The 27958-nt window shown below is 37.1% G+C and overlaps 1 protein-coding gene across 2 annotated transcripts in view; it reads right to left on the bottom strand.

The window, feature by feature from the left end:
• Positions 1 to 615: 615 nt before the first annotated feature.
• LOC149801384 (uncharacterized) overlaps positions 616 to 27958 on the bottom strand; it is a 37616-nt gene continuing 10273 nt past the window's right edge. Inside the window, exons 1-8 of one of the 2 annotated variants that reach the window (XM_089955456.1) lie at positions 14961 to 15038; positions 13018 to 13164; positions 10568 to 10721; positions 9216 to 9422; positions 8703 to 8860; positions 6674 to 6792; positions 3073 to 3280; positions 616 to 987 (exon numbers count right to left, since the gene is read on the bottom strand). In XM_089955456.1, coding sequence (XP_089811582.1) covers positions 747 to 987; positions 3073 to 3280; positions 6674 to 6792; positions 8703 to 8860; positions 9216 to 9422; positions 10568 to 10721; positions 13018 to 13160 — 1230 coding nt within the window. In that variant the 5' untranslated portion in view covers positions 13161 to 13164; positions 14961 to 15038 and the 3' untranslated portion in view covers positions 616 to 746. Of the gene's footprint in view, positions 988 to 3072; positions 3281 to 6673; positions 6793 to 8702; positions 8861 to 9215; positions 9423 to 10567; positions 10722 to 13017; positions 13165 to 14960; positions 15039 to 27958 lie in introns of those variants that run through there. The other variant, XM_089955457.1, reaches the window with a different exon arrangement.

The raw sequence follows: 27958 nt of genomic DNA, 5'->3' as shown, positions 1-27958 counted from the left end.
ACTGGCAATTTTAGTAGGTCTTGTATTGATTGGAAGCATTTGCACTTAGAAATAATCCTGTATTTGTTGAATACCGTGATATAGTTTATTAAATTGTTATACCGTGATATAGTTTATTAAATTGTTATACCGTGATATAGTTCATTAAATTGTTATACCTTGCACCTTATTATTTGTATATTTTATACACCTAGACCGTCGGCTTTGCTGACCGGGGCCTCTGGGTTATTTAACCTCTTAACTGTCTATCCTTCTCCGGGGTCAGTAATAATTATGTAGGGGCACGTGACAGATATGTGTTAACTCATTATTTGACAAACTGAGAAAAACAAAATAAAAAAAATGGATTTGTTAAATAAAAACCAAATTGAAACTAGAGGGCTGAATTATATCTGGCAAAGAATTTTTTTCGCTACATCATGATCTTTAGTTATTCTGTACAAGACAATCTTAACAGACCAACATATATTTCTATTGCTCGAAAAGTAGGCGTTGGCTTTTTGGAGATAAAATCTTTGTTTGGTGAAAGTCAGCAAACAACAATTCTGCAAAGGCTGCAGTGGGCTTTACCATCAAGTGTTGGCTAATCGTAGAGGAATAATGGATACTCAGCTATACAGTTGAACAGTCATTTTTATTTCAGAATCGTTATGGTTTCTCTAAGGATAAATGCTTATTTCATCATTCAATACAATTAAATGTTATCCATTTAAGTATAAAGGAAAACTGATCGATCCAAAGAAAATTCACAACTTTGAGGAATATTCCATCCCAGACAATGTAATAGGGTGTGTTATTTTGTATGCAGCACCATCTATTACCACGTAATCGTGTGCTATTCTACGGTAGTTGAGACTGTTTATCGCTGTCAACGATCTGCTGGGGTCAAGACCAATATTTTCCGTCAAAAGGTCATGAACTTTCTCTGCAATACCAAGACATCCAGATACTCCTGTTGACCTAATTCCACCAACTGTGATCCAGGACCTAAGAATAAAAAGGTAATAAATAAACTGAAGAACAAAAGCTGGAACTCATCACTAATATCCACACTTGTATTATTTTCTTACATGCCCTCATTGCTATTTTTTTCCAACATACTCTCCGCCCAAATTGAGTATTTAGAATTCGAAAACTTTGTTGTCACCTACACATGCTCATTAAACATCATTACACTTATGGCAATCCTTCCGCACTAGGTGTCGACGAAACAAGGTCTGGTTACAAGTTACAGTCTATCTCATGAAAATGTAAACTTTTACCCTCAACACACTTACCCAAAGGAGTTGTTTCCAGGATCCTACACTTTTTTTTGAATGTTCTTATCCACATTTAACATTATACCAAATATGACATCCCTTAATCAGTGTAGACGGTGTACTGGTTACAAGGAATACTAGCAATCTATATTACCGAAATGTGACCACTGAAACAACATTATCCTATCACGGGAACCCATGCACATAAAAGAGCTTACAAATTTTGATCAATCTCCGTCAGATGGCGAAGGTGGAGTTCAGGGTATAAGGAATGGTCCATAGGGACTAAACAAATTTGAGTTTTGATGAGACCCCATCCCATTAGAGCTTCATAAAGAATACGAAATTTTCGTTGTAGTCATGCACATGAAACATCATAGAAGATATGATTACCCTCCCTCAGATGAGATTGGTTCACTGGTTAGTGTTCCTGACTCGCGACAGAAAGGGTGCGGACTCGAATCCTACCAATGGTGTGACTGTCTTGGTGTGACCATGGTCAAGGCATTTTTACACCAATTATCTCAAAACGTAATAACCTACTTAATTCGTTGATGTGCCTTAAAACACCAAACCAAAGAAATCAATCCATGACGACTGAGTTCAGGTTACAAGAAATATCATACGGCAATATCGCCTATGAAAGTATGACCTTTAACCCACACCTCATTTTCTCCTGGGGATGTTACCCATAATTCGAAATCTGCCTTGTCGTTTACATATCCTCCTAATAAAAACTGACATCAGATATGATCTTTCTCAGTCAGTGTAACACGTTACAAGGTCAACCTGGTTGACGGACAGACTGACCCATATCCTCCTAATAAAAACTGACATCAGATACGATCTCTCTCAGTCAGTTGTTCACGTTACAAGGTCAACCTGGTTGACGGACAGACTGACCCATAGACGCACGAACACAGGGGCTTATTGACTCGCGACAGTGTAAATGAAATTCAAAACAAATTGGAATTTATACAAGTTCGATATTCGGTTCGTCTGAAGATACCGATACGTACGTATCAGAGAAAACGTCCATGTAGATCCAATCTCCCTGTCTGATACGGAAATACACTACAATACACTCTGCTACGTAAGATAAAATGAATCCTAATAAATGCATGTATTACATACTACGTTTTAATTTGGCGCTCGATACAGATATTCAACCAGGATTTTCATATCTTACACACAGACAATGATAATTTAGGTGATGTCATTGACAACCGCACGTTAATATTCTGAAATCAGAGACAATGGAATAAGACTTGTTCTAAACATATTTGTTTTGAATTTCATTCACACTAGCGAAAAAGAGAGTTTATATAATAATAATAATAATAACAACAACAACAACACATTTGTGTTTTGCTCCGAGTCGGAAGAAAGAACTCGTCTGACATGCGCGAAAATCTGTCTCGGCCAAAGGTCTCAACGTATCCATATGGCATATGTCCATCTCGTTCTTTCCACCCACTCGGTACAAAACACATACGTAGTTTTGTGCATATACTTAGATTACCTCATGATTACCAAATGGAAAATGTGTGATACTTCACTATATCTCATCGATGTTTTTCTGTTAGAAAACTGACGTCTTACTGTTTCAGAGTGTGCATTGTGGACTGTAGAGTACCTGGTATATTTGGGCCCCTATGCGGGCCCCTATACAATGTTCACCAATGGGTCTCTGTCTATTGGATAATGTAAGAAAATAGTTCGTGGGCCTCTATGTTTTCCATACTCTTGCTATATGGTAAGTATGCCCCTGATTGTGGAACAAGAAGCAAATTGTGTTAGAAATTTAACAAACTTGTTACGATCTGCTTTTATGATGTAGTCTTTGGTCTGGGTTGCTGGCCTTACTCCTGAGTACTGGGTCACGACTTTGTAGTTTTTCAAATCTGGTATTGTGTCGTCGCAGTGTTTCGTCAGTCTGCGTGTCACGTCGTTATCTATGGCTGGAATCAGACGACTCTTTACTTCTTCTGAAGTGGGACCAACAAGAACGTTGTCGTAAACTGCAAATAGAAGGTGCAAAAAATATATCCGGTATTTATGCAGGAAAGATTTATTTTATTTTTATTATACATTAAACTGGCTTCTAAGTCGAAGCTTACAAGATTAAGCTAGCTTTTCGGCACCCTCATCCATCCCTTTCGTACGCTCACCCGTATTTAATTGTATTCATATGCTGATCATTAAAAAATATTACGAGATTTAAGAGAACGCTTGGTCTGGGATGACCTCATGAGTTGCTGTGAATAAAAAATTTTAAATTCTGTAAACTACTTTATCATTTCTGACCACATTGCACGTAAGATCCAGCGACGCATCACACCTGAGGTTTGCTCGGCATCAAGGCGCGAAGAAATTAATTTCGGAATAGGAACATATTTTCAACCATTTTTATGCAGGTGTACACGAAATCAATATGCAAATGCAAACCCTGATTGGTCGTAGTAACAAACTGACAAATGATTGCAAAAGTATAATTATTGCCTCCTTTTCACTTTGGTGGAGCTTGTGGGCTTTTTCTTACAACAATTTAAGCCGGTTATGACGGTGTCAGCCACAGATCAATGAAGATTTAAACTGTTACATGTGGCATTGTTTTCTCATACAGCTGAGGTATCAACCTCTCATTTTATAAATTCGATCCTTTCCGTTTAGGCATTATGGGATTGTGGACTAAATGCAAGATTTCCTTACCTCCTAAATTAAAGACCTTGATGATGCAAATGCTATGCACGTCCGAAGTTCAAGATCTGACAATGGAAGGGCTCCAGTGAGCATGGGTAATTTTACGTTTTGCAAAATCACATGTTAACACATAATTATGAAGACGTTTAATTAGTTCAATTTACAAACAAGGCAAATCTTAGACTGAACGTAGCAAGTCATCAGAACAAACAAAGTAAAAAAGGACAAGTGTTTTGAAGTAATTTTTACGACTCTTAACATACATACGTGTCCGCAAAGCGGTCGCGTAAAGATAATATCTAGTCTTACAGTAAATCGCCATATAACAAAGGCGCTCACATGGCGGCGATAATGCAGAGTGATAAGGTATATTCATAATCTGAACTTACGAGCTACATCCCACCCAGCTAGACCCTAGTTTTCGGTAGATACAATCATTTGGTTGGCTAGGGTCTTATCCTACGTCTTAAATTAAAATTCTCAAATACCGTTATCATGGACTTTCTCAAAACTAATCGTGAAAAATCTTGTGAATAAATGTCCATGTTATTATCAGTAAATATTTAGTTTTTAAACAAAAATAGCAGGCAAGAAGGATATTGTGCTTACAATTCAACTTACAAACGGATAAAACATAATCATTCAGCCACGTGACTGTCAGATAGTGGTTTTTGATTGGCTGAATCCAATGATGATGCTTAGTTAATTTATGGATCTGCTTGGATGGATGTTCATATGACGTCAGTCTGCGTTTATTGCCGTCAGAAACTTTCTAAAGTCATAAGGAGCACATTTTTTTTGTAGGATTAAATTCCAGCGATATTTATTGATGGGGTATTATTATTTTAGGCAGGCGAGAGTTAAGAGTTATTTCAATCGAGTATTTGTTCAAGAGAGTAATGGAGGTAACTTGTGATTGTACTATTCTTTCCAGGCAGTGCATGCAGATGAATCTGAAACATTTACAATCATCTCAAGGACACCATATTTTAGGACGCTCTCTCCTTCTTGATGGCAACAAACCGTTCTAAAGTACCACACATGCACATCAATTACAGGAATATTCCTGCTTTAAATGGATTACCAGGCCTTAATCCCGCCCTCTGCCTCTTAACGATTTCCAAACTACCCAATACATTTATTGCGGAACCGTCATGGTATTTTGGAAAGCTAATGTTCGTTAACGTTGGTAACAATATATTACAGGGGACATATTTTCCACGAGGAAATATTTTCCACGAAAAGCGACTGGTAGCGGGTCAGATATCTTTGGCACAAAATAATTTCCAGGCATGAAAGGCAATGCAGATTTCATTTATTTCTCTAGCTCATAGTGCGCTCGTTTCTCTTGCTGCAAATATAACTTCTGTAAACACACACAACCAAGAATCGCTTGATTGGAAACTGTATATTTCACGTGTGAAACTATGAGTGCATATTTTTCACAAACGATGCAGAAATACAAACATAAAAATATTTCACCAAATAATTTTCTATATTTCTCACTTGAGTATTTGAAATGGGTATTATTAGTGTATTTAAGTTGCTTGTAGCGTATGCTATCGTGTGGTTATATAGTTTTTAATGAGTGTATTTTCGAGTATTGAGCTGTTTGTGGCCTATAGTATTGTGTAGTAATAATGTTTTCGGGATTTCATGCCTAATGAACATGAATATGGGTTGCTATATATTACACAATGGCAAAGACATATCAGTATTAAAAAATACTCTTTAACGCCGTCAGGTGATATGCTACAGTACATCAGAATGTACTCAATAACGCTGCTAGGTGATATGTTACTATGTGTCATACCGACCTCATTAATACTGCTTTGCAATGCCGCTTAGTAATCTGTTACAGTGTGGCATGCTGTACTCAATAAAGCTGCTGGGTGATATGTTACAAATTACAAAGACGCTTTAATTGTCGGCCGAATGAAAGTACCCGATACGAGATACACAGCTGAGGGCGCAAGGTTTAAACGACTATGCACCACATTGGCCCAACCCTAAGGGACAATCTACCCATTCGGCTCCTATAGCATGAAGTCATCATCTCAGAATTAAAACACGCACGAACTAACGTACAGTGAAGTCACATAATGGTAGAGTATGCGTTTTAGAAGGATTATACAAGGCACGAAACGGATTTAAGGTTTCATACTGTTAACTCTAAATTATAGATCCACTTGGAATCAAGAGATCGAGAGAGATCGCTCTAGGCTGATATGTAATGACTTCTCTCTCTCTCTCTCTCTCGCTCCGGTGGACTAGTGCTTAGAGCGTCCACCTTGGGAAGTCGCGGGTTCAAACCCCGGCCGAGTCATACTAAAGAAGTGGTACTCACAGCTGCCTCGCTATGCGCTCTGCATTAAGAGGTTACTGTTAGGACACGTCGGTCTGGTGTCAGGATAATGTGAATGGGAGGGACATCGTGCTACATGTCTGCGGCATGATGCCCTAGTGCTATACATCACTATAAACTGCCACACTGCAGAGCACTGCAGAGATCGTAGCGATTATTATTTTAAAAATTGTTGAATGCTACCTTCAAAATCCAAATCATACACGCTCGGTCTCTCTCTCTCTCTCTCTCTCTCTCTCTCTCTCTCTCTCTCTCTCTCATGAAATTTGCTTGCTTTACATTATTGGAACCAAATATTATAAAGAAAGTAAAATAGTGTCATGTATAGACCCGGAAGTACACAAACCTGATCTGAAAATAATTACTCCTTTGCCAACCTGAGATGGTATTGGTAAAATGCTGGAATTCAACAGGGAGTTCGCCCTCTTTTCATATACCAGGTACTGACCCTTCCTTGGAAGTATCCTGCAGTGAATAAATGTATATAAATCGGGAACATTATAAAACAAAATATTACTGCCTCGACTGTGACGACACCTTTGTATTGTCAAATACTCTAACAAACAAATAAACAGTGTGTCCTTTTGAGCACCCGTTGCTAGAGGTAAGTTTATCTCCTTTGCTATATGTACGTGCCAATATTAATAAGAACGTGTTTTATTTCAGAAAAAATCCATACACTTATATTGCCACTAAAACTAAAACAGAAAAATTAGTGACCTCGACCTTTTTCCGAGCGATATTCAATGTACGTGGGGGATCTGTTTTAATGTCCTTTGCCTGTTCATAGACACATGATGTTGTTTTTCTTCCTTAAACAAACAAACAAGCAAAACTTTTAAGCAACTGAACGATGGCAAGGCACGGCCAGATCCGAAAACGTTGCAACTGAGCAAATACCGAAAATGAAACAACTGTAAGTGTAAATGTAACCTTTGACCACGTTTACATGTAATCTGCAGAAATGTTTCCTACCACCAGAGAGTTGCGATCAAAGTATGATGCCAATCAACTGATGCAAAAAAAAAGAAAAGAAATACTGACCTTTATAAAAACATTAATAAAAACAATTGACACCAAACGGATGTAAGGACACTGTGGCCCTTATAAGCCGCTTTCTTTGACATTCGACATGCGTCGCATTCGAGACAAAAATGAGAAAGCCAAACAATTAAATCCTTTTTAGGGATAAACATTAATACATTTTACAAATAAAATAAATTATACCTAAGTCTATACAAACTTAAATGCACATATTTTTTTAAGCAAACAAAATCTCAGAAAGGTCATTAAAAAGTTTACACGCTAATCACTGAATAGTTTTCAAGGTAAATCGAGATACAGTAATTAGCTGAATTCAATGAATCGGGATATAACAATTAGCTGAGTTCAATGAATCAGGATATAGCAATTAGCTAAGTTCAATGAATCGGGATATAGCAATTAGCTGAGTTCAATGAATCGGGATATAGCAATTAGCTGAGTTCAATGAATCGGGATATAGCAATTAGCTGAGTTCAGTGAATCGGGATATAGCAATTAGGTCAGTTCAGTGAATCGGGATATAGCAATTATCTGAGTTCAATGAATCAGGATATAGTAATTAGCTGAGTTCAATGAATCGGGATATAGCAATTAGCTGAGTTCAGTGAATCGGGATATAGCAATTAGCTGATTTCAATGAATCAGGATATAGCAATTAGCTGAGTTCAATGAATCGGGATATAGTAATTAGCTGAATTCAATGAATTGGGATATAGTAATTAGCTGAGTTCAATGAATCGGGATATACCAATTAGCTGAGTTCAGTGAATCGGGATATAGCAATCAGCTGAGTTCAATGAATCGGGATATAGTAATTAGCTGAGTTTAATGAATTGGGATACAGTAATTAGGTGAGTTCAATGAATCGGGATATAGCAATTAGGTGAGTTCAATGAATCGGGATATAGCAATTAGCTGAGTTCAGTGAATCGGGATATAGCAATTGGCTGAGTTCAATGAATAAGACAAAGGATATATTCTTTTTTTTACAGTGCTACATTGTGCTTGCATTAAACGCATGTTAATATTTTCAAACTCCTTTTCAGTCGCCTCTTTGTGCTTGCATGTGAAATTTGCAACTACTAGTTTTTGTAAGTAGGATGATAAAATAAATGTCGTCTCCCCTCTCAGTCGCTCCAGAATTTAATTGTTACTAGTATATCTGTTATATTAATATATAAAAATTAAAACAATCGACTATTGAAAAACTGGAAGGCAGTAAAACTTATACATGACACGCTTATGTCCAATAACACCATTTAGTGTGGGATTTTGTTCTCGTTTCTTTATTCTTTCTTCCTTCAAGGATTATAAAAGAAAATGTTGATTACTGAAAAGTCCGAAAGCCGCCGAGTTTGTCGACAATGTCTCCGTAAAGACCTGCGCAGTTGATTACACAGCTAGCACGTGCACTTCCGGAAGTGGTTTCAATCAGCCAATCATACTGACTCTGTTGCTGGCAACCTGTCACGAGGCACTCGGTTTTTATCTGAGAAATATAGTTTTAATACAAGAGCAGGCAAAGAACGTTTTGAAACATTTTTGTGATCCTTTTGTGTGTTTAAATTGGTGTATTAGTGACTATGCTGAATTGAATACTTTGTCCAATTAGGCATGAAAATTTAATAAAAACAATAAAACAATTATGTACAATCATAGTAAAGGTGGTTGGTGTTGACCATGTTTTTGTATTATCGTAATACTCTTGTTGTTTAAAGTTAGAAAGAAAGAAAATGGCAATAGCGCGGGTACTAAATAAGGTTTATATACAAGTTATTTTTCAAATTACTTTAACTTCTCTGCCATTCCATTTAATGACTTTGAAACACAACAACTAATAATACCTCTGCACCTTTGCGTTTGGAGTGACTTGCAAACGCCACGGGCATTAGCCACGGGTCCACCACACTTTCTGCTGGTATTAAGAGGGCTCCACAGGCACCGCGTGACAAATATGGCTCCCTCTGGTACAACTGAGACATGCTTAGAGAGACGACGTCAGAAATTTCACACTGTCGCGCATGTTCCTCCGTTTCTAAGAGTCGGGCAAGCTGTAGAACGTGAATGAAATATAAATATATTTTCAAAATTCCGCATGAATGCTATTTTAGTTTGCTCTATAAATAAACATAGTAGCTTCAAACCAAAACTCTAAAAAGGACCATCGATTTTAAAGTAAATCATAGAGACTCTTACTATGTTCTATCAGAACAGCCTATTCCTTTTTGAATCGCCCATCGAATTTTACGGAACTATTATTTTATCTTCTCTTTGGTTCTGTTATAATTCTTTTAATTTAATAAACATGTGTTAATATAACGGGTTAATTGACTGGTTTATCGATCAATTTATTGATTGGCTGAATTATTCTCATAGGCAGTACGCATAAAACGTTTCAATAGTATTCGCATACCCTCCATTTACATTGTACACCCCTAACGAGTTTAAAAGCGAAAAGCATCAAGGATATCAAAATCCACAAAACTTAGTCGTCAAGGGGATCCTAACACTATCGACTTACTGGCGTTTCAACGCAAACGGGAGCTTCATATGCAAACAGGCAGATAGATTGCTCGCTATAGATTTCTGGTTTCTTGAAAAGTCTATTTCAGAAAAAACAGTGGCGTCTGTGTCTAATATTTGCAATGTCTAATTATAATATTTCTAAACAAATTGGACAATAAATAGGAGGAACTCTTGTATACATACATTCAAAGAGATGTAACTCTAAAATTTACGAAATTATTGAGATCATCAAAGACGTTTGACATCATCACATCTGTTGCGTGAAAACACAGACTGTCCCAAGCAGGTTATGCGACCATGTTGCTAAGTTTTTCTGCATTTTATATATTCTTGATGCCTTCTAATTTAAAATCGGTGGGAGGGGTAGAAACAAAGGGATGGTGTGAGAATACTACAGAAGTCCCATAGTCATGGCATATAATTTGTGAGGTGAATGATGCGTGATTTATTTCTTCACGTTTTATTAAGCAAGAGACGGTTACATAGAAGCAGGACAAACGAAACTAAGGCTGCACTCTTGTGAAAATGTCGAATACCTATAAAGTATTAGTAATCGCTGGCACGTAGTGATTGTGCCATATTTATATCCACTGCCTGAACTGGAATTATATCTTCGTTCACTGACCATAGACCCGGGTGTACAAAACCCTTACTTCTTGAACATGATTACCTCCTCTTGTTTCCATGCGACCATGGTGGCGCCAATTTTCTTGCATGGCAGATGAAGTCGGCCCAGTACGTCAAAAATTCGTCTTTGGCAAATTCTGATGCAGTCCAGTTCTACACTATTCAACGGCGCGTCAAATCCAGTGTGTAGCATTCCACTGGATGAAAAACAAATATCCAGAAAATATTGTCTTGAAGTTCGGACATAAATCAAATGTACGGACTTTTGCAACCTAAACTTTAAAAAAATATACATTTTGATAATTCATCGCATGGAACGAGGCTGTAGTTGCATGCGAAACAAACAATAACCTATTACGTCATGTGATGATGATGATTTTGAGACAAGTCTTATTTCGAAGGAAGAAACATGATTTGACAACCCGTGTAACTGTGATGTTAAAGCCACAGATCACCCAAATGTTCGTAAAAGACGGATGAATACTAGCCAGGATCAGTCACATGGCAAAATGATGTTTCGCTTGACTATTCTGGTATCTCTATGAAGCAACATGTTATACTGATAAAATCATATATGATGTTATGTATATTTAATTTAATTATTTGTTTGTTTAATTGTTTATTTCATGACATGCTATTGTAATGTAACATTGTATGCTGGACTTGACCTTGTCCAAAACTGAGTTCATTTCTGCTTTACCTGATTGAGTTTCATTATATTTCATTTATGTAAGCAACTAATAATAGCTCCATTATTCTCTATGTGTATCATCTTAATATCAGGATTATTATTCTGGCAAACAAGAGTAAATATGTTGATTTGGGTCAGGGTTTTGGAGATTGCTAAGTAAATTTTACAGGTAATTGTGTTGTAAATAAACAAGGCTCATTAGATCATTCTAGGTCATTTTCAATTAGGTAATGTTTTTTTTATATAAAGAAAATGCTAATTGTGACCTGAGGTCAAGTAGAGGACGACTGTTATGTACATTTGATTTAATTTATATTTGATTTAATTTAATCGTTTATAAGTCTTAAAATCTTTTCATTTTTAATTTCATTACATGTCAAAGTAATGTAAATTTGTTTATTAGGAATTTGATATTTTCCAAAAATTAGTTTGACCTGACTGTTCAGCTGTAAACACCTAAAGCTGACCTAGTTCCCGACCTTGATTCAGAAATCAGTGATTCAGATAAACAGCTTTCTATTTTTACCTCATTCTTAGAGTAAAATGATTGGTTTTTGTCAAGGTCATACTGGGAATACGTGACTTTATATGTAAACAGCCTCGGTTTCGCAATTCTGGGTTTTCCGAAATTGCGCAGTTGTTAGATTTAATAGTGATGTATATATATATATATATATATATATATATATATATATATATATATATATATATATATATATATATATATATATATATAAGCTGGGCTTTTACTTTATAATGGAAAGTGTCTGTTTGTGACCCGTTTGGAGTTATATTTTAATTTTTATTCAAATTATTTGGATTCTAACAGATTAATTCTTTTTCCTGGAAATATTTGAGTGCTCATACAGAATTCTTGGACGAAGACATTTCTTTAAATTTTATTCGGAAATGCAAACACCGGAATATTGTTTTTGATTCAGCAAAAGAAATTTAGACACATCTGTACTATAAAGGGTATAGCATATGTCATCGCCTTCCATTTTGGATTTTTCGTCGGGACTCGAACTTGAATTCATTAGAACATTTCATTACTAGGACTTCTAAAATTTAATTCGTGGATTATTATTGGATTATGTTTTTATATTTGATTTTTAAAACCATAAGTTCTTATTTTTTCATTTTTATGTTGTTTTTATTCCCAGGGAAATAAATTATTTGTTATACTTTTCAATGCTTGTTGTTTTCACTCTTTCTTTTGTTACTGTTTATTAGAGCCTAAGAACGTAACATAAGACAATATAATGCTGACTGTGATAATTAAGTCCTTCGTACTTTAACATCTGGCACTTCAAGCTGTATTGCTGTGACCAGTTTGGGCTGAATTTTATTTTCTTCAAGTTATTGAATTCAAGTGATTATTTTCTATAGAAATACAAAAGCGCTCTGATATAATTCTTGGTTAAAGACATTCACTGGAATTTATACTGAATTCAAACCTGGAATAATATTTATGTGATTCAACAAGAGACTGTTAACACACCAACACTCCGTAGGCTATAACAGACACGTCATCGCCTTCAGTTTTGGATCTCTTTGGGACGCTTCTTGTACTGAGTTTTAATCAGGACTTTAAATTACTAGGACCTGTGTCTGATCTCGTTCTTGGACTCTTTTTAGGATTTAATTCGCAGTACCGAAAGTTCTTATTCTCATTTTTACCTTCTATTCAAAGAAAAACATTATCTGTTTAATTTTACAAAGCTTGTTGTCTTTCGCTCTTTCCAGTTACTTATTTTAAGAGCATAGACTCGTTACAATGAACGTAAGTGAACAAACGTTACCTGTTTCCACAGCTTGCTTCAGCAACTAAAGATTCATTTTTCTCCAGCAAAACACAATCAAAACCGCGATTGGTCAGTTCAAACAGAACAGTACACCCGACAACCCCACCTCCAATGATTGCGACGTCGTGTTTGTGAGTCATTTGTCTGAAAACAGGATTGAAAACAAAATATTCTGAGGGGCCAACAACATCAGCAAAATATGTTTTGTTGACTAAGAAGGATCACTTTTGCATGTGCAGACTACCTCCATTAATAGAGACGTATGCCACATCCCAGCGACATTCGCCATCATTACAGCTTCCTTGGAAAATAACATCAAAACAAGCATACGTGTTTATGTAAGATAGCTGCAGAAATAAGCTTATGAATTTAAAAGATTTTCAAAGAAGTGAATGCGCACCTGATGAACAGTTTGCGGAGACTCTTTCACAGAGTCATAGCTATCTGACACACCGTGAAAAAGAAATAAGCATTTTACGATTGGTTTCTAGAGAAGAAATGCTATCGATTAGCATGGATTGGTTGATAGGCTATACGCAGTGGCAAGTATATTTGGTGCGGGAAGAACACAGGAAGCTAATGGAAAGCTTTTTCACCTAAAACTCCAATTCACGCGGAAAGACTTGAGTCGTGTGAGTTATCTGTAAAGGCGAACACCTTAGACCACTTGGCCACCCCGCGGCCCCTACCGAGGAGTAGTTTGCCTTTATGTCTGCAGTTGTTACTTCGTCACAACAACGTAAACTGCATCAAAGCAACTCAACAAGATATTATAATTATTAACAACGTACATATATAGTTAAAAATATTTTAAAATTTAATGATTTTGATGATGTTTCTTAAAGAGCTGCGGAAATAACATAAATTGAAAGTGCAGGCTTTTCATGTTATTGTTGAAACACTGGTAATTGTTATTCTCAGCATATAATTTCCGGTATGATCATCTACTCTTTTCGTATTTTGCTTGGTGTTCTTCTGCCAAACTTAGGAGCGTGGTAAAGCCCACTACGATTACCTCCGAGTCTCAGTTATTCGACCCAATTTCGCAATTTCAAGGTCAATCCTATGGAATATTTTGAAAACGATTCATTTCCCCTACCACTCCTATTCAACGTCGCTAGAAACCACGCGAGCGCTGTTCTCACGAGATTCATTTCTCATCTGCATTGTTAAGGTTCTAAGTCTGTCTCTCTTTCTCTTGCCATAATAATTAAGCTCTGCGTGATACCACATGGGCTCGTATCTTTGCTTAAAATTGACCTGTCATACAAGAACAAAGCGCTGAATGGAATAATCTCCTCTCATAGGTTAAAGAAAATAACGTCCTGTATTTATTTTATAACTTATTTTCAGTTGGCCAATGAGAAGGTCGTATTCCATTCAGGGCGATGTTTTTGCATATTAAGCGGGCGAGATCAGGTACATGTCGAACGGTTCCGTGGGAAAATGATTTGGCATTCCCTAAAGGTATGATATTAAGTCAAACTTTTGATAGGGATACACAGTCGAATGCTTGAGCTTAGCATCGGTACCAAATTTATTACGCTACGCGAAATGTGGCTTGAAATAACAGCGTTTATTCTAAATTGGGTCGCGCGAGAAAGGATAGAAGTGTCCTCCCTTGTAGTTATTATATAGTACATGTATGACAGGTCAATTTTAAGTAACGATACGAGCCCCTGTGCGTGATACACAGAAAAGAACCATTGTGGTTTGAAACCTGCCATCTGCCAGTGCAGAAAACTCCCAATGATTGGTCCCCTATACCGCTCGCTTACGGTCCAGTACAAAGTCCAGAAGTTGCGGTGGAATGAGACCCCATCAAAATGATCGCGCCCTTATTTAAGATGTGAGAAAATATACACGTTCCCTTTTGTTTGTTATGCCTGAAAACATCGGATGTCACAACAACAAAAAAAAGACTTGGTAAAACATATTACCTCTCCAAGGCCAAATGCTTTATGCTTACGGCCTACTACATAGACCTTGTGATAATGCTTCCCCAGTTCTCTCCCTTGTTCAAGGGAGTGTGTATGTTTACACCGGTATCCGTCACAGAAAGATTCCGTAATTAGGAATTTCACGTATTAATAGAAACCATTAAGTAAATTTCCATATTCCACGGGTTTGTGGAGTCTAGAAATCAATGAAAAGAAAAGGAATTTCGTGAAGTTACTGACAAAGTAGGAAAAACTTTCTCAAAACCACTCAATGGTATTAAGCGCACATGATACAAAATTGTCTCAGTTTTTATTGTATGTTCACAGATTTAATGAACTTGTTACATGATAGCATATTTTAAGATACAGTTTCATATTCAACGATGTAATTATGATTGAATATTCTAGTATTGTCTGTAATAGAAGTTGTTGAAAAATAATAAAAGATTAGATTATTACATGCAAAACAATACTGCTTCAATATGAATGAAATATTGCACTGCAAAAAAAGAGCAGAATTTAAAATGTTGCCTAATGCACATTGCTAGATTGCCTTAAAATATTTAATAATTTCATATAATTCCAAGGAAATTTGTGGAGTTGCTGCATTGTCTAATGCACCGAACAAGAGTTTCTTGCAATATTCAATAATTTCATACAATTACAAAGAAATTTGTACAGTTGGTTCATCACTTTAAATTTCATTTTACACTAAAAGAGAAAAATAGGAGTTTTAAAATATACAAGATAAAAAAACTGAAAAATAATACTCAGCAACAGTAATTGCAGGTTTCATTTATATACTTGGACAATTTTCTGGATAGATCTGATTTTAAAAATGAAATTGAATATTCTTGTATTGTCTGTAATAGAAGTTGTTGAAATCAGTGTTCAAGGCGAACTGAAGGACTTTCAAGCGCATGACATTCAAGTCTATTTTCGCAAGTCTCTTTTCTACATATACAGCCACTGCCATCTCCGGTCTTTCTGGAATATATATATATATATATATTTCCATTTATCTGAGACAATTAACATTTAAGTTTAGAGCTGACGAGAACTGTCGAAGTCTGTTTCAATCACATGTTCAAACTTACTCCTGAGAAAAGTTACTTTTAAAATTGGTACGTTCATTTTATTTTCTTTCTTTCTTTCTTTCTTTCTTTCTTTCTTTGTGAAATAACGATTAAATATGTTGATATACTTAAACGGTCATTTTAAATTAGTGTTTGCCATATTACAGGCAAGCCTTCACCATTGTTAAATTTGTTGCAGTTTTTATGGTCGTCACCTGATCAGCTGTCAACAGCAAACAGTTTGTCATACAGCCGGATTAATTCCAGGGCCCTAAGCACTGAAAATATTATCGTGCCCCCCACTTCCCTCTACAAAATGTGAAACTAAAAACAAATACTAAAAGCTTAAAAGGTGGGAAAATACCAGTGTTGCCATCATTCCAAATAAAAATAATCGTACATGCACATCGAAATGTCTTATACAATTCATTCAATTTTGTCATCAACAATTAGTTTGAATTTATTATGGTACCCTTGTTGAACTGATGCCCTTAAGTACGTACTTAGTGTGCTTAATGGGTAATCCGGCACTGATCACAAATAGATATATATAATGTGTACTCGCTACATTCAGCACTTGGCCGGATCTATCAGTTTATTTCCGTACTTTTGTCACGTTTTAGAGATACGTTGTTGGTGTGTAGACTTGAATGTCATGCGCTTGAAAGTCCTTCAGTTCACCTTGAACACTGATAGTTCACACGTACATTCTGATCAACATATCTAGCATATCTCACGGAGTGAGGAAAAATACTGCTATCTGACAGCTTAAGTCTGTGAGTTTAATTTCTCATTTAATAATAAATTTAATTTGCTTCCTTCTTACCTGAACGTATTTTATTTTATATTTATAAAAACTGTATTGACTAGAAGTGTGTAAATATGAGCTAAAACCGAAAGACCACACGCGTTAGACGTTTTCTGTTTTGGTTTCACATGTCTTGTTTTATTTTTTGTTTTGTTTTTTTTTAAAAAAAAAAGAAGACCAGAAAGAAACAGGAAGCTGCATTATGAATAAGCCACAAGAATAATTTAAGTTAATGTTTTGGAAGATTATATGGATCATTACTACACGCATGTAACAAAAACCACGGGCGCCAGAGATCCAAAAACCCCTTTGGGCTTTCATCGTCGCCCCGGACACCATTTACCCTTTGTACGCAACTGCAGTCTATATCTTATAATCTTATCAGGAAAGAGGAATAAAATTTGACTGATGCATGTAGCTAATATGATTATCTACTCCTGTTTCGAGGCAACTTGGATGACGCAAATTTTCTCCCATGGCAACTGTAGCTTGTCCATGATCTTGTTCACTAAGCCAAAACTGGTAATATATCATATAATAACCTCAATGTCTGATTCTTCGAATACATGTATATCACAATTATGACGCAGTGTTGACGTTTGCACGAGCGAACCAAAGATCAACGTTGTAATGATCACAATATTTTCCATACCATGAAATTGTGAAGGAACCACGGTAGCTCATTTGGGAGGGAGTCAGACACGCATTCCAAGGGTCACAAGCTCGATTCTAGCCAAGCCAAGCCCGAGTCGGTTTCCTCGGTGCATGTTCGCCCGTAAAACAGAATAGCTGACTACTACATGTTTGCACAACCCACCCACCCACGCCGATTGTAAGGTCAAGAATGATATTCATGTTGCAGATGCATGCTATACTTTACATGAGAATGAAGTGCATCGAGATACAACAATATCCTAATTCTAGTCTGTAACATCTTTAAATCCCTCCGTCCATACAAAGCTAAATTCTGGCTAACTTACTAACCAATAAAATTCCAAAAAGACTATCTCCCTCCCCCAGCGTTATATGCAACTCAGAGTATAACTCGGCTACTCTTTCATACAGCTAAGTTATTTGTCTTTCTGACTACGGGTGTCTGTCTGACTGCTTATTTTCATTTGAGTATTTAGATAGGTAGATAGGTAAGTAGGCAGGCAAGAATGTACACTAAATGAAATAGAACAAGAAGACTTAAAGATTATTTCTTATATTAAACTGTATTAATGAATCCAATAATAGGAAGAGCTTATGCAGTTAGGGACCAACCATTTCCTTAGGAGAGTGAGGCCTGGGATTTTAGTTTTAATTTTCAGGCACTCAAAAACTAATACAGCCACCCCACCCCCCTTTACTGAAGATCAAATGGTCGGTCCCTTATTATGAAGTCAGCGTTGGCATCCCACTTAATACAAATATGGGGGCCAGTAAAATACGATACCGTCTCTCATGTTCATATATCGGAGTAATGCGATGCTGGGGATGACGGGAACCGGGCGGGGGGGGGGGGGGGGCTAGTCATGATCATCAATCTTAATTTCATCTTTTCATAATGATACAAATATAAGATAATGGATACGATGACAGGAAAAAGTCAAAGAGAAGACAAACGTTCTACGGTAGTTATATATTATTTGCATAGATGACCATAAGAGAAGTCTCTTAGAAGCACAGATTCTCATTATCGAAAACACTGTTTATTGTGAAGTAAGGCGTACTCCTACGAAACTTAATACTTAATTAATGTACACATCATTATTAATTTTGTACAGTAAAGAATATTTTATATAATACGTCATAAGTAGCGTACAAAAAGACACGGCTTTCACTTTTTCTATGATCAAATGTCTTCCAAATCTTTATCATTTGAAAATCGATCGGATTATTAATGTTTCGATTGTGGACTGGACTGCTGTTCATAGTAATAAAGCAAAACTGAAGTTGACAAAACCTATATATGTCGGTTCGTCAGTAGAGCCTACTTGTCGAGTCTGCTCGCGGGAGTTTTATTTAGACAAAATAAAACGGTTTTACCAGGATCGTTTCAAGATGTTTTATACCGACACCAACTAGATGATGCATGATGATGTTTAATCAGCGCACTCGCGAACGAATTTGACAACAGCGATTATCCAAATGAGCACAGGTACTGCGGACGTAATTGATATCAAATCGCCTGGTTCGCCTGTTGGTGAAAACCCAAGTAGTACGTCACCCTGAACAACTACTTCGTTTCAGACCGTGTTACATAGATGTCATTCCTCTATTTTAACGTTTTCTTACAATTGTGCTACAGATTCAAGATTATTCTTGTTTCTGGGCATATCTTTTATTGGATCATTTTTTTTTAAAGAGTTCAAATTCATTAAGGAATGTGAATGTTTTTCTTAATCATGATAACCTGTTTAACAAACTAGTCCATATATTTTAGGCTGAATAATATCTGAGATCGGTATGCCGACAGGAAGCTTTATTTGTATTTCAGTCAGGTAGGCAGATTGGCAGGGGCCTATTATTACCGTTGACTTTCAAATCATATATATTTGTTTAGTGCTTTCTTGAATCATATCAGATGTAACAAAATATGATATATTCGGGTAGATTTGAACCTGCCAAACATATATTTTCTTCCGTTTGGTCACATTGCAACATTAGTGACAATTTCTCGGGGATGGGATGGGGGGGGGGGGTTTGGGGGGGGGGGGTGAGTGGCGTAGTGGGTATCCCTTTGATATTTTGGAAATAGAGAAACCAATATGGTTTATAGCTTGATCTTCATAATGGATTAACTGAATTTCCTAGATAATACAAATAAAATTAAATAAACTAAGATAAAATTAAGAAAATCGTTAAAATAAATGTATCAATTATGGCAATAATTTCTCCAGAGTTATTCTCAAGCACCATTTCATGATGATAATAACCTGTGGAAATACAGGAGCTATAGGGATACATGCATTGTATTCTTTCTAAAGTGATAAAATTGATGACATCTAAATGGTTAAGAAGAAGTTATGATGCCGATAAAATAATAGAGGAATGAGGGAAAGTGTACACTGGGCCAAATACATTTATATCAAAATTTCCAATTAGTTCTAGTTTGCTGCCCTTCGTTATCATCATCATCATCATCATTGGCGACTCGGTCTCGAAAGACCATGCGAATAGCGCCCTTGGGGTGTTGCCTGTCTCTGTTGGCAACGTCTGCTGTGGCTGTGCAGGCCTATACGTGAGTGACAGTCCCTACTGCAGTTGGTGCAGACATACTGGGAAGTCTGCATTACTGTGGTTGCTGTTGCGTTCTTCTTTCTCTTACGTTTCTCTGCCACCAACTGGCCTCTTCTCGCATCAGCGACTGATATGCCATTATTTACCACCAGTCTCCAGGTGCCTCGGTCCTCAGCCAGCTCTTCCCAGCCATCGGGTGAAATGTTGCATGCCTTCATGCCCCTCTTGCACACATCTTTGAAACGGAGTGAGGGGCGTCCGACTCTTCTCATGCCAGTGGCCAGCTGTCCATATAAGATGTCCTTTGGCAGCCTTCCATCCTCCATGCGTCGGACGTGACCCAGCCATCGAAGGCGGCGTTTAATTAGCAGGGAGTACATGTTGGGGGTACTTGCACGCTGCAGGATCTTGCTGTGTGGAACACGGTCTTGCCAGCTGATTTTCAGGATGCGTTTTAGGCACCGTATATGGAAGGAGTTGAGCCGGCGTTCTTGCCTCATGTAGGTACTCCACGTCTCACTTCCATATAGAAGGGTGCTGAGAACGCAGGCCTGGTAGACTCGGACCTTGGTGTGCTCTGTCAGCGCGTTGTTTTCCCAAACCCTCTTTGTTAATCGAGCCATGATGGTGTTTGCCTTTCCAAGCCTTCTGTCCAGCTCCATATCAATCGAGAGAGTGTTGCTGATGGTTGACCCTAGGTAGGTAAAGTTGTTGACTGCTTCCAGGGTGACACCGTTGATTTTGATTGAAGGGGCAATGGTGGTATCTTGCACACTGACATTTGTTTTTTCCAAGCTGATTGTGAGACCAAAGTGCGTGCAGGCAACAGCAAAACGGTCTCCCAGTCTCTGGAGGGCTTCCTCGGTGTGGGCCACAAGAGCTGCGTCATCTGCAAAAGCATCTCCCTGATGAGCACAGCTCTCACTTTGGTCTTTGAGCGCAGTCGTGCCAGGTTGAACAGGCTCCCATCAGACCTGGTGTGTAGATATATGCCATCCGTGGATGTGTCGAAGGCGTAGGACAGGAGCAGGGAGAAGAAGATCCCAAAAAGTGTTGGTGCCAGCACGCAGCCCTGCTTCACACCACTGTTAATTGGGAAGGAAGTTGAGGATGATCCATCATACAGGACTGTTCCCTTCATATCTGCATGGAAAGAGATTATCATGCTGAGGAGTTTTGGGGGGCAACCGATCTTACTCAGAAGTTCAAAAAGGCCCTTCCTGCTGACCAAGTCATTCGTTATAGGTGGTATTTTATAATAAAAGACCAAAATTATATATGCCAGAATATATCGCATTTACTTTTGGAACATCTGAAACATTTTGAGAATATAGAAGACAAAATATGGTAGATTGGTATGCCGACAGGAAATGAATTGGTATTTCAATGACGTGGGCATACCGATCTAAAATATTTTGTTTAGTACATTTTTCAGTAATATCAGATGTAACAAAATGAGATATATTCGGGTAGATTTGAACCCTCCAAACCTACATTTTCTTATTGTCGCTCACTTTTATTTATTTTGCCCGTGCTACACGTCGATGACGCAGAACCCCCCTCCACCATGTTGTATTTGTGTGCATGGAAGGTAGGATGAGGACATTTGACTTAAAAATAAACAGCTCTATTTTACTTTTGATAATGCTATTCTGAAAAGTGACAATAAAACTAACAGGTTAGTCAGTGTAAAACATAAATCAAACACACACACACGCACGCACGTACACACGTACGTACGTATGCATGCATGCATGTATGTATGTATGTATGTATATGTGTGTGCGTGCGTGCGTGCTTGCGTGCGTGCATGTATGACTGACTGACTGACTGACTGACATTATTTCCTCTTCAACAGAGATTACAGTAGGTTAGTCAAATTCAGGATAATACAAGATCATAAAATACAACAGAAAAGTGACAAAAATGCAACAGTAGTACTGTATCAGCTACCATATTGACAAAACGAAATATCTCAATACCTGCAATTATGCAAATCTGCAACCATTTGGCTAAGCATTGCACTGATCTCTTAACAATTGCTTGATGATGATAATATTTCGAAAAGTTAATACATCTATAGTGTTATGTGCTTAACATTAACTTCGAAATAGTAACGAAAAGGAAATGGAAAACTTATAACAGTGTAATTATATATGTAGTTCTTTTTATATGACACATGTTTTTATGCATATATATATATATATATATATATATATATATATATATATATATATATATATATATATATATATATATACTTGTTTGTGCGTATGCGTGCGTGCATGCATTTATCTATGACTGACTGTCTAAATTACTTCATTACCTATTCAACAAAGATTATATCAGGTTACTAAGATACGGATTATACATATCATAAGATTATGAGACACAGCATAGACGAGAACGCAAGCATGATAAATACATCGTCAACTAATGCATTTACAAAATGAGATATATAAATACAGAAAACCATATAGAAATCTCTAGGAAATATACATAAACAAATACATAAACACACACGCATATACATATATATATATATATATATATATATATATATATATATATATATATATATATATATATATATACGTATACATATACACATACATACGTACATACATATACACATACATATATATACATAAACATATACACTGTATACAGCTGTCATATATTATCTCGTGAAAACGACATTCTATCTCGTAATAATGCAATATTATCGTCAAAAATTATGTCCGGTAATAACGCTATATTATATCGTTTTCAGGTAATACTATTGCGTAAAATCTAATTTTATCTAGTAACAATGTCATGTTATAATTCAACAATTCACATCTATCTCGTAATAATATTGCTTGTAAGTGAAACTCTGCTGACAACCAACATGGTGGAAAGTTTTATCTAATATATAATATTGTTAGAAAAGATTGAGTTCAGGTCTGTCTGAGCCTATAGTTGGCTACTTTCATATTTTGTTTCTCCGAATCTATTCCGAATCTAGCAAACACTTTAGAAGTAACTGAGGACAATTTTCTGAAAATGGATTCATTTTTCGAGATGACTATTGATTTAGGTTAGGCATGTTTACTTGCCGGCACAGGCCTATAAAATATAAAGTACATGAACACAGCTAAATAGGCATGTACCAGAGCAGTACGAACCCCTGTCTCCCTAGGAAAGAAAGATACAAACCATCCTACTAGACAACCAATTATACCCTCTCTATCTCTCAGTGAGAATGAATGAAGATATATACATATATATATATATATATATATATATATATATATATATATATATATATATATATATATATATATATATATATATATATATATATATATATATATATATATATATATATAATGTGAAGTGTCGAATTTTAGAATTTTGAATTGCAAGAAACTTCAAAGTTAAATACACTGAGCCTTAAAATTATATCGCATTTAAGCCAGAAAAGTCTTTGTGATGGGTCACTTCGACCTATCTTCGTTCATCTCCCCCACCCCCATGAAAGTGTAAACTTCAAAGGGGCAGAATTCCAACTGAAATTGACCGGGGTATCATAACACGGTCCTTAGAAAGTAAACATCTGAGCTACCAACCCTAACCGCTTGGTAGGAACATATGTCCACTTATCATTTTTCAAAGGGAAATTGTCACGCACTGTCGCTCACAGATTCCGAGCTGTCTAAACCTGATGAAAGGAATTATTTCTTTGGGAAAAATTAGGAACCGCTGCCTACGAATGGGCGGAATAAATTAGGACGTACACTTTAGAGCAATCAGACTTTAAAGTGACGACCTTAGTTGAAATTCTTTAGTCTGAAAATTTCCTGGAAGGAGGAAGTGTAGTCGACTCCGGGGAGGCATAAAGAAATTATTGCTTTCCTCGTTAAACAAGAAAGGGACCAGATGGTCGTCTTGTAAAATAAAATACATGTTTAGTGCTAGTTCTGAAAGAGAACAGCAATAAGGAATAGCTTTCTGAGAGAAAGACGGGATAGTATGAAGACAGAATTCCGGGGAAAGAAACAAGGACGTGGTCACAATAAAAGACCAAAGCATAGAGCTTAGAAAGGGTGAATTAGGAGACGCTGATATACGGTCCAGACAGAAAGGTGATGTAAATAGGTCGTGGACATTGCGCTCTTTTCACCTCTCGTTATGATGATGAAATAAATCCAAATTAGACACACCTGTTGAATTATATTGATATAATCTAACCTAAATTGGAATTGTCGTTATTAATTTGTTCTAATTAAATTTGCTATTTTCTTGTCGAAGGGGGCTCGTACTGCTTTATTTCTTCCCAGTATTCTCGCCCAGTTCTCTGTTGAAATTCTATTTATCTTTGACTCCCGCCAGGCTATAATATCGAGGGAGGTCATCCTCTAGATAACACCAGCCAAACCCAATTAACCACCCCTCTTACTAATATATATTGCTCTTCAAAGATAGTTTCGTTCTTCTGCAAACATGCATCCCCTCCCACTCACAACAGTAGTGAATGGGGCCACCCTAGGGACAATGGGAATTAGCATTACAGACTCCCCCGGGCCACTCTAGGGACAATGGAAATTTAACATGGGGAAAATTGCTGGGCCACTCTAGGGACAAGGGGAATTTAACATGGGGAATAGAGTTTGGGCTTGTCTAGGGACAAAGGGAATTGAACATGGGGAATAGATTTTGGGCTTGTCTAGGGACAAGGGGAATCGAACATGGGAATAGAGTTTGGGCTTGTTTAGGGACAAGGGGAATTTAACATGGGAGAAAAGAACTACTACTTTAGGGACAAGGGGAATTGAACATGGGATTGTTTTTTTTTTTTAAATTTTTTTTAAAAAAGGGGTAGGCAATCGAAAGTCAATCTCTTTTCGAGACCTATGAGTGGCCCTGAAAAGGGCCTTTGGGTTTCCACTGCTTCTAATTTCTTCTATTTCTCCACCAACTTCTTATTTTCTCTCCTACACTCTTTCTCTTCTTTTCTTTCTTTTTTTTTCTCCTCCTCTTCTTTCTTCTTCTCCTCCTCTTCTTTCTTCCTCTTCTCATTTTCTTCTTCTTTTTCAATTTTTTCATTCCATTCTCTTATCCATATCCTTTCCTCTTCATCCTCCTTCTCCTCCTTTATTTCTTTCATCACAGCACTTATCATTTCCTTTACTTTTCTTAAGTTGTTAATCTCCATCTTCACTCGATGGGGGCTATAAGAATAGTGATCTTCATTTAGCCTCACTAGCATTTGTTCCATCATGCCCAAATTGTCCAGGACGTCTTGCAACTTTTACATTTTATCGAGGTGGTTTGAAGCCATCTTCTCTGTAGAATGGTTTGAACGACGAATACTGTGGGTTCTTATAGTGAAAGCGCGGACGTGATGGAAAACATCCCCTAAGACATAAAATTGATATTACCTAGATCATGACCAAACAACGCGCGGACGTGAAGGAAAACATCCCCTACTTTTCTCATTTCATATGATCTACTATCCACATACGTGAACCAGCAATAAACAAACCCCAAATCTACTATTTACACACGCAAATCATTAAAACTAAATCCATAATCTACTATCCACACAATCGTACTTGATCTGTTACAAAACCCCAACTATACTCTCCACATACGCTAAGAAACAATAAACAAACCCATAATCTACTATTCACACAAACGTACGTGAGCGCTTGCAAACACAAACACACAAACACATGCACAAACACATACCCTCACACTAGAAAAAAGAGTCAGTGTTTATATTCACACTACCTACACACATTGGCAAATTGATTGTTATTTCTTTTCTAAAGGTTTGAGTAGCCCTGAAAAGGGCTGTTGGTTTTTAACTCCAGATGCACCTATCTAATGCTGGCACCTTCCTGGCCTGGCGCCACACACACATCTTCTTCCCCAGTCTCTTTTCACTCTTTTTTGGGGGAGAGCAGAGGCGGGATAAGTGGCTTCAGAATCCTATTTTCTGTCTCTGGGATTCTGAAATTTCTTCTCTCCTTTTCCTCCTCTTCTTTGTTTCTTCTCTCCTCCTCTTCTTTGTTTCTTCTCTCCTCCTCTTTCACCCTTCCCTCTTCTACTAAGGCCTCTACAGCCAACTCATTCACTATACACCTGGCATATTCCAGGTGTACATGAAGTTCAAGCAGTTTTGCTAGTCTGGTGTTCATTCTCTTGATCAATCAACAAGGGTAGCTAGACTGCCCAGCGAGTTTCAATTTATACTTAAAGCGCGGACGTGAAGGAAAACATCCCCCTAAAACCATAAAATTGATCTTACCTAGATTATAACCAAACAACGCGCCGACCTAAAAGAAACACTCACTCACTTTTTTATACTACCCATTCCTATTCTAAAAAAAATTGTCATTAATCACTTCAATATACTATTCACATACGCAAAGCAATCCAATCAAACCCCCAAAATCTACTCTCCCCACACCTCTAACAGCAAAACAAACCATGATCTTAATCTACTATCCATACCAACGTACGTGAACACTTACAAACACACAATCCTATACACAAACACATACACTCAAACTATAAAAAAGAGTCAGTGTTTATATTCACACTACTCTACCTATACATTGGCAAATCGATTGTTATTTCTTTTCTAGAGTATTGGGTAGCCCTGAAAAGGGCTGGTTTTTTTTGTTTGCTATGGCAATCTTTTAGTTTCTAAGAATGCGACGTCCTCTGAGGATAGACTTTCTGACGGTAGGTCTGCTTCTTCGGAAAGAGAAGAAGAACTCTTTGGTGTCGATACGACAATCGACAAAGCCTCTGTCAGGTTCAGGTTCCTGCTGCTGCTGTTGTTGTTGTTGCTGTTGCTGCTGTCTCTGAAGTCTGTACTTCTCTGTCCATTCTTCTTTCTCCCTGTTCACTTCTTCTCTGAAGAGCTCTTCTATCAGGTCTTCAGTGACATTTAGCATTCTCACATTCTCTATCTCTTCTGGCTTAGGTATCAGATTGTGTCTGACCCTATGCAAATTCACGTAGGCTTCGTTTAGCTTAGCTAGTTTGGAGCACATCTTCGTAGGAGGATGAGTCGACAATGGATGGTTAGACTCGAAACTACCCCGGTTCTTAAAGTCAAAGCGCGGACGTGAAGGAAAACATCCCTCTACGGTTTTCGAGCCGCAACGTTCAATGAGTGTCATGAGAGGGATAGAGAGAAGTCAAAGAGCATGAATCAAAATTCTTATAGCCAAACAAACCACAAAGGCATTTTTTTTTCAAAACACAACATTTTTTTTTATTCAAAAATCACTTAACACTAACCAACAACTCTAACATTTTTTAACAATAATCCAACCATATAACATCAAACATTTTTTTTCATATCACAAACATTTTTTTCAATTTACACATTATTTTGGACAGGGTTGGCAACGTTGTGAATGAAATTGTGATTTCCACTGTTGGAAGTCATTAGGCCATTGATGGACACTACGTTTCCTAGCTTGAGACAAAAGATAAGCATAATTGTCACAAAACCATCGATCTACTTTCACATCGTTTCTAGAAGAAGAACGAGGATCAAAATGAGTCACTAAATGTTCTAAGGAATAGCCCAGGCTGCGATGATGCAGAAAATACACACAATATTGTCCACACACCAAGGAATCTGTGCCTTGTAATTTCACATTATTGAATCGGGTGGTCTGAGCATTTCTTCTCATAAAGTCGATGATATCGTCTTCCAAAGAGGGCAATCCGTACGAATCAAAATATTCCACACATCCTTCTTGAGGAAAGTAAACGGCTACCCAGTGGGTTCCTGGGAGATGACTGTCGTCCGTGTTGATCACATAAGCTAGATGGTCTTGAGGTTTGCGATGAGGGAGTTCATCTTTAGCACAGACGACAGG

The sequence above is a fragment of the Sinohyriopsis cumingii genome, chromosome 4, assembly GCF_028554795.1.
Source record: "Sinohyriopsis cumingii isolate HCF-2022 chromosome 4, ASM2855479v2, whole genome shotgun sequence".
Classification (NCBI taxonomy): domain Eukaryota; kingdom Metazoa; phylum Mollusca; class Bivalvia; order Unionida; family Unionidae; genus Sinohyriopsis; species Sinohyriopsis cumingii.
The sequence above is the reverse complement of the archived record's forward strand: the minus strand, read 5'-3'. Positions and strand labels throughout refer to the sequence as shown.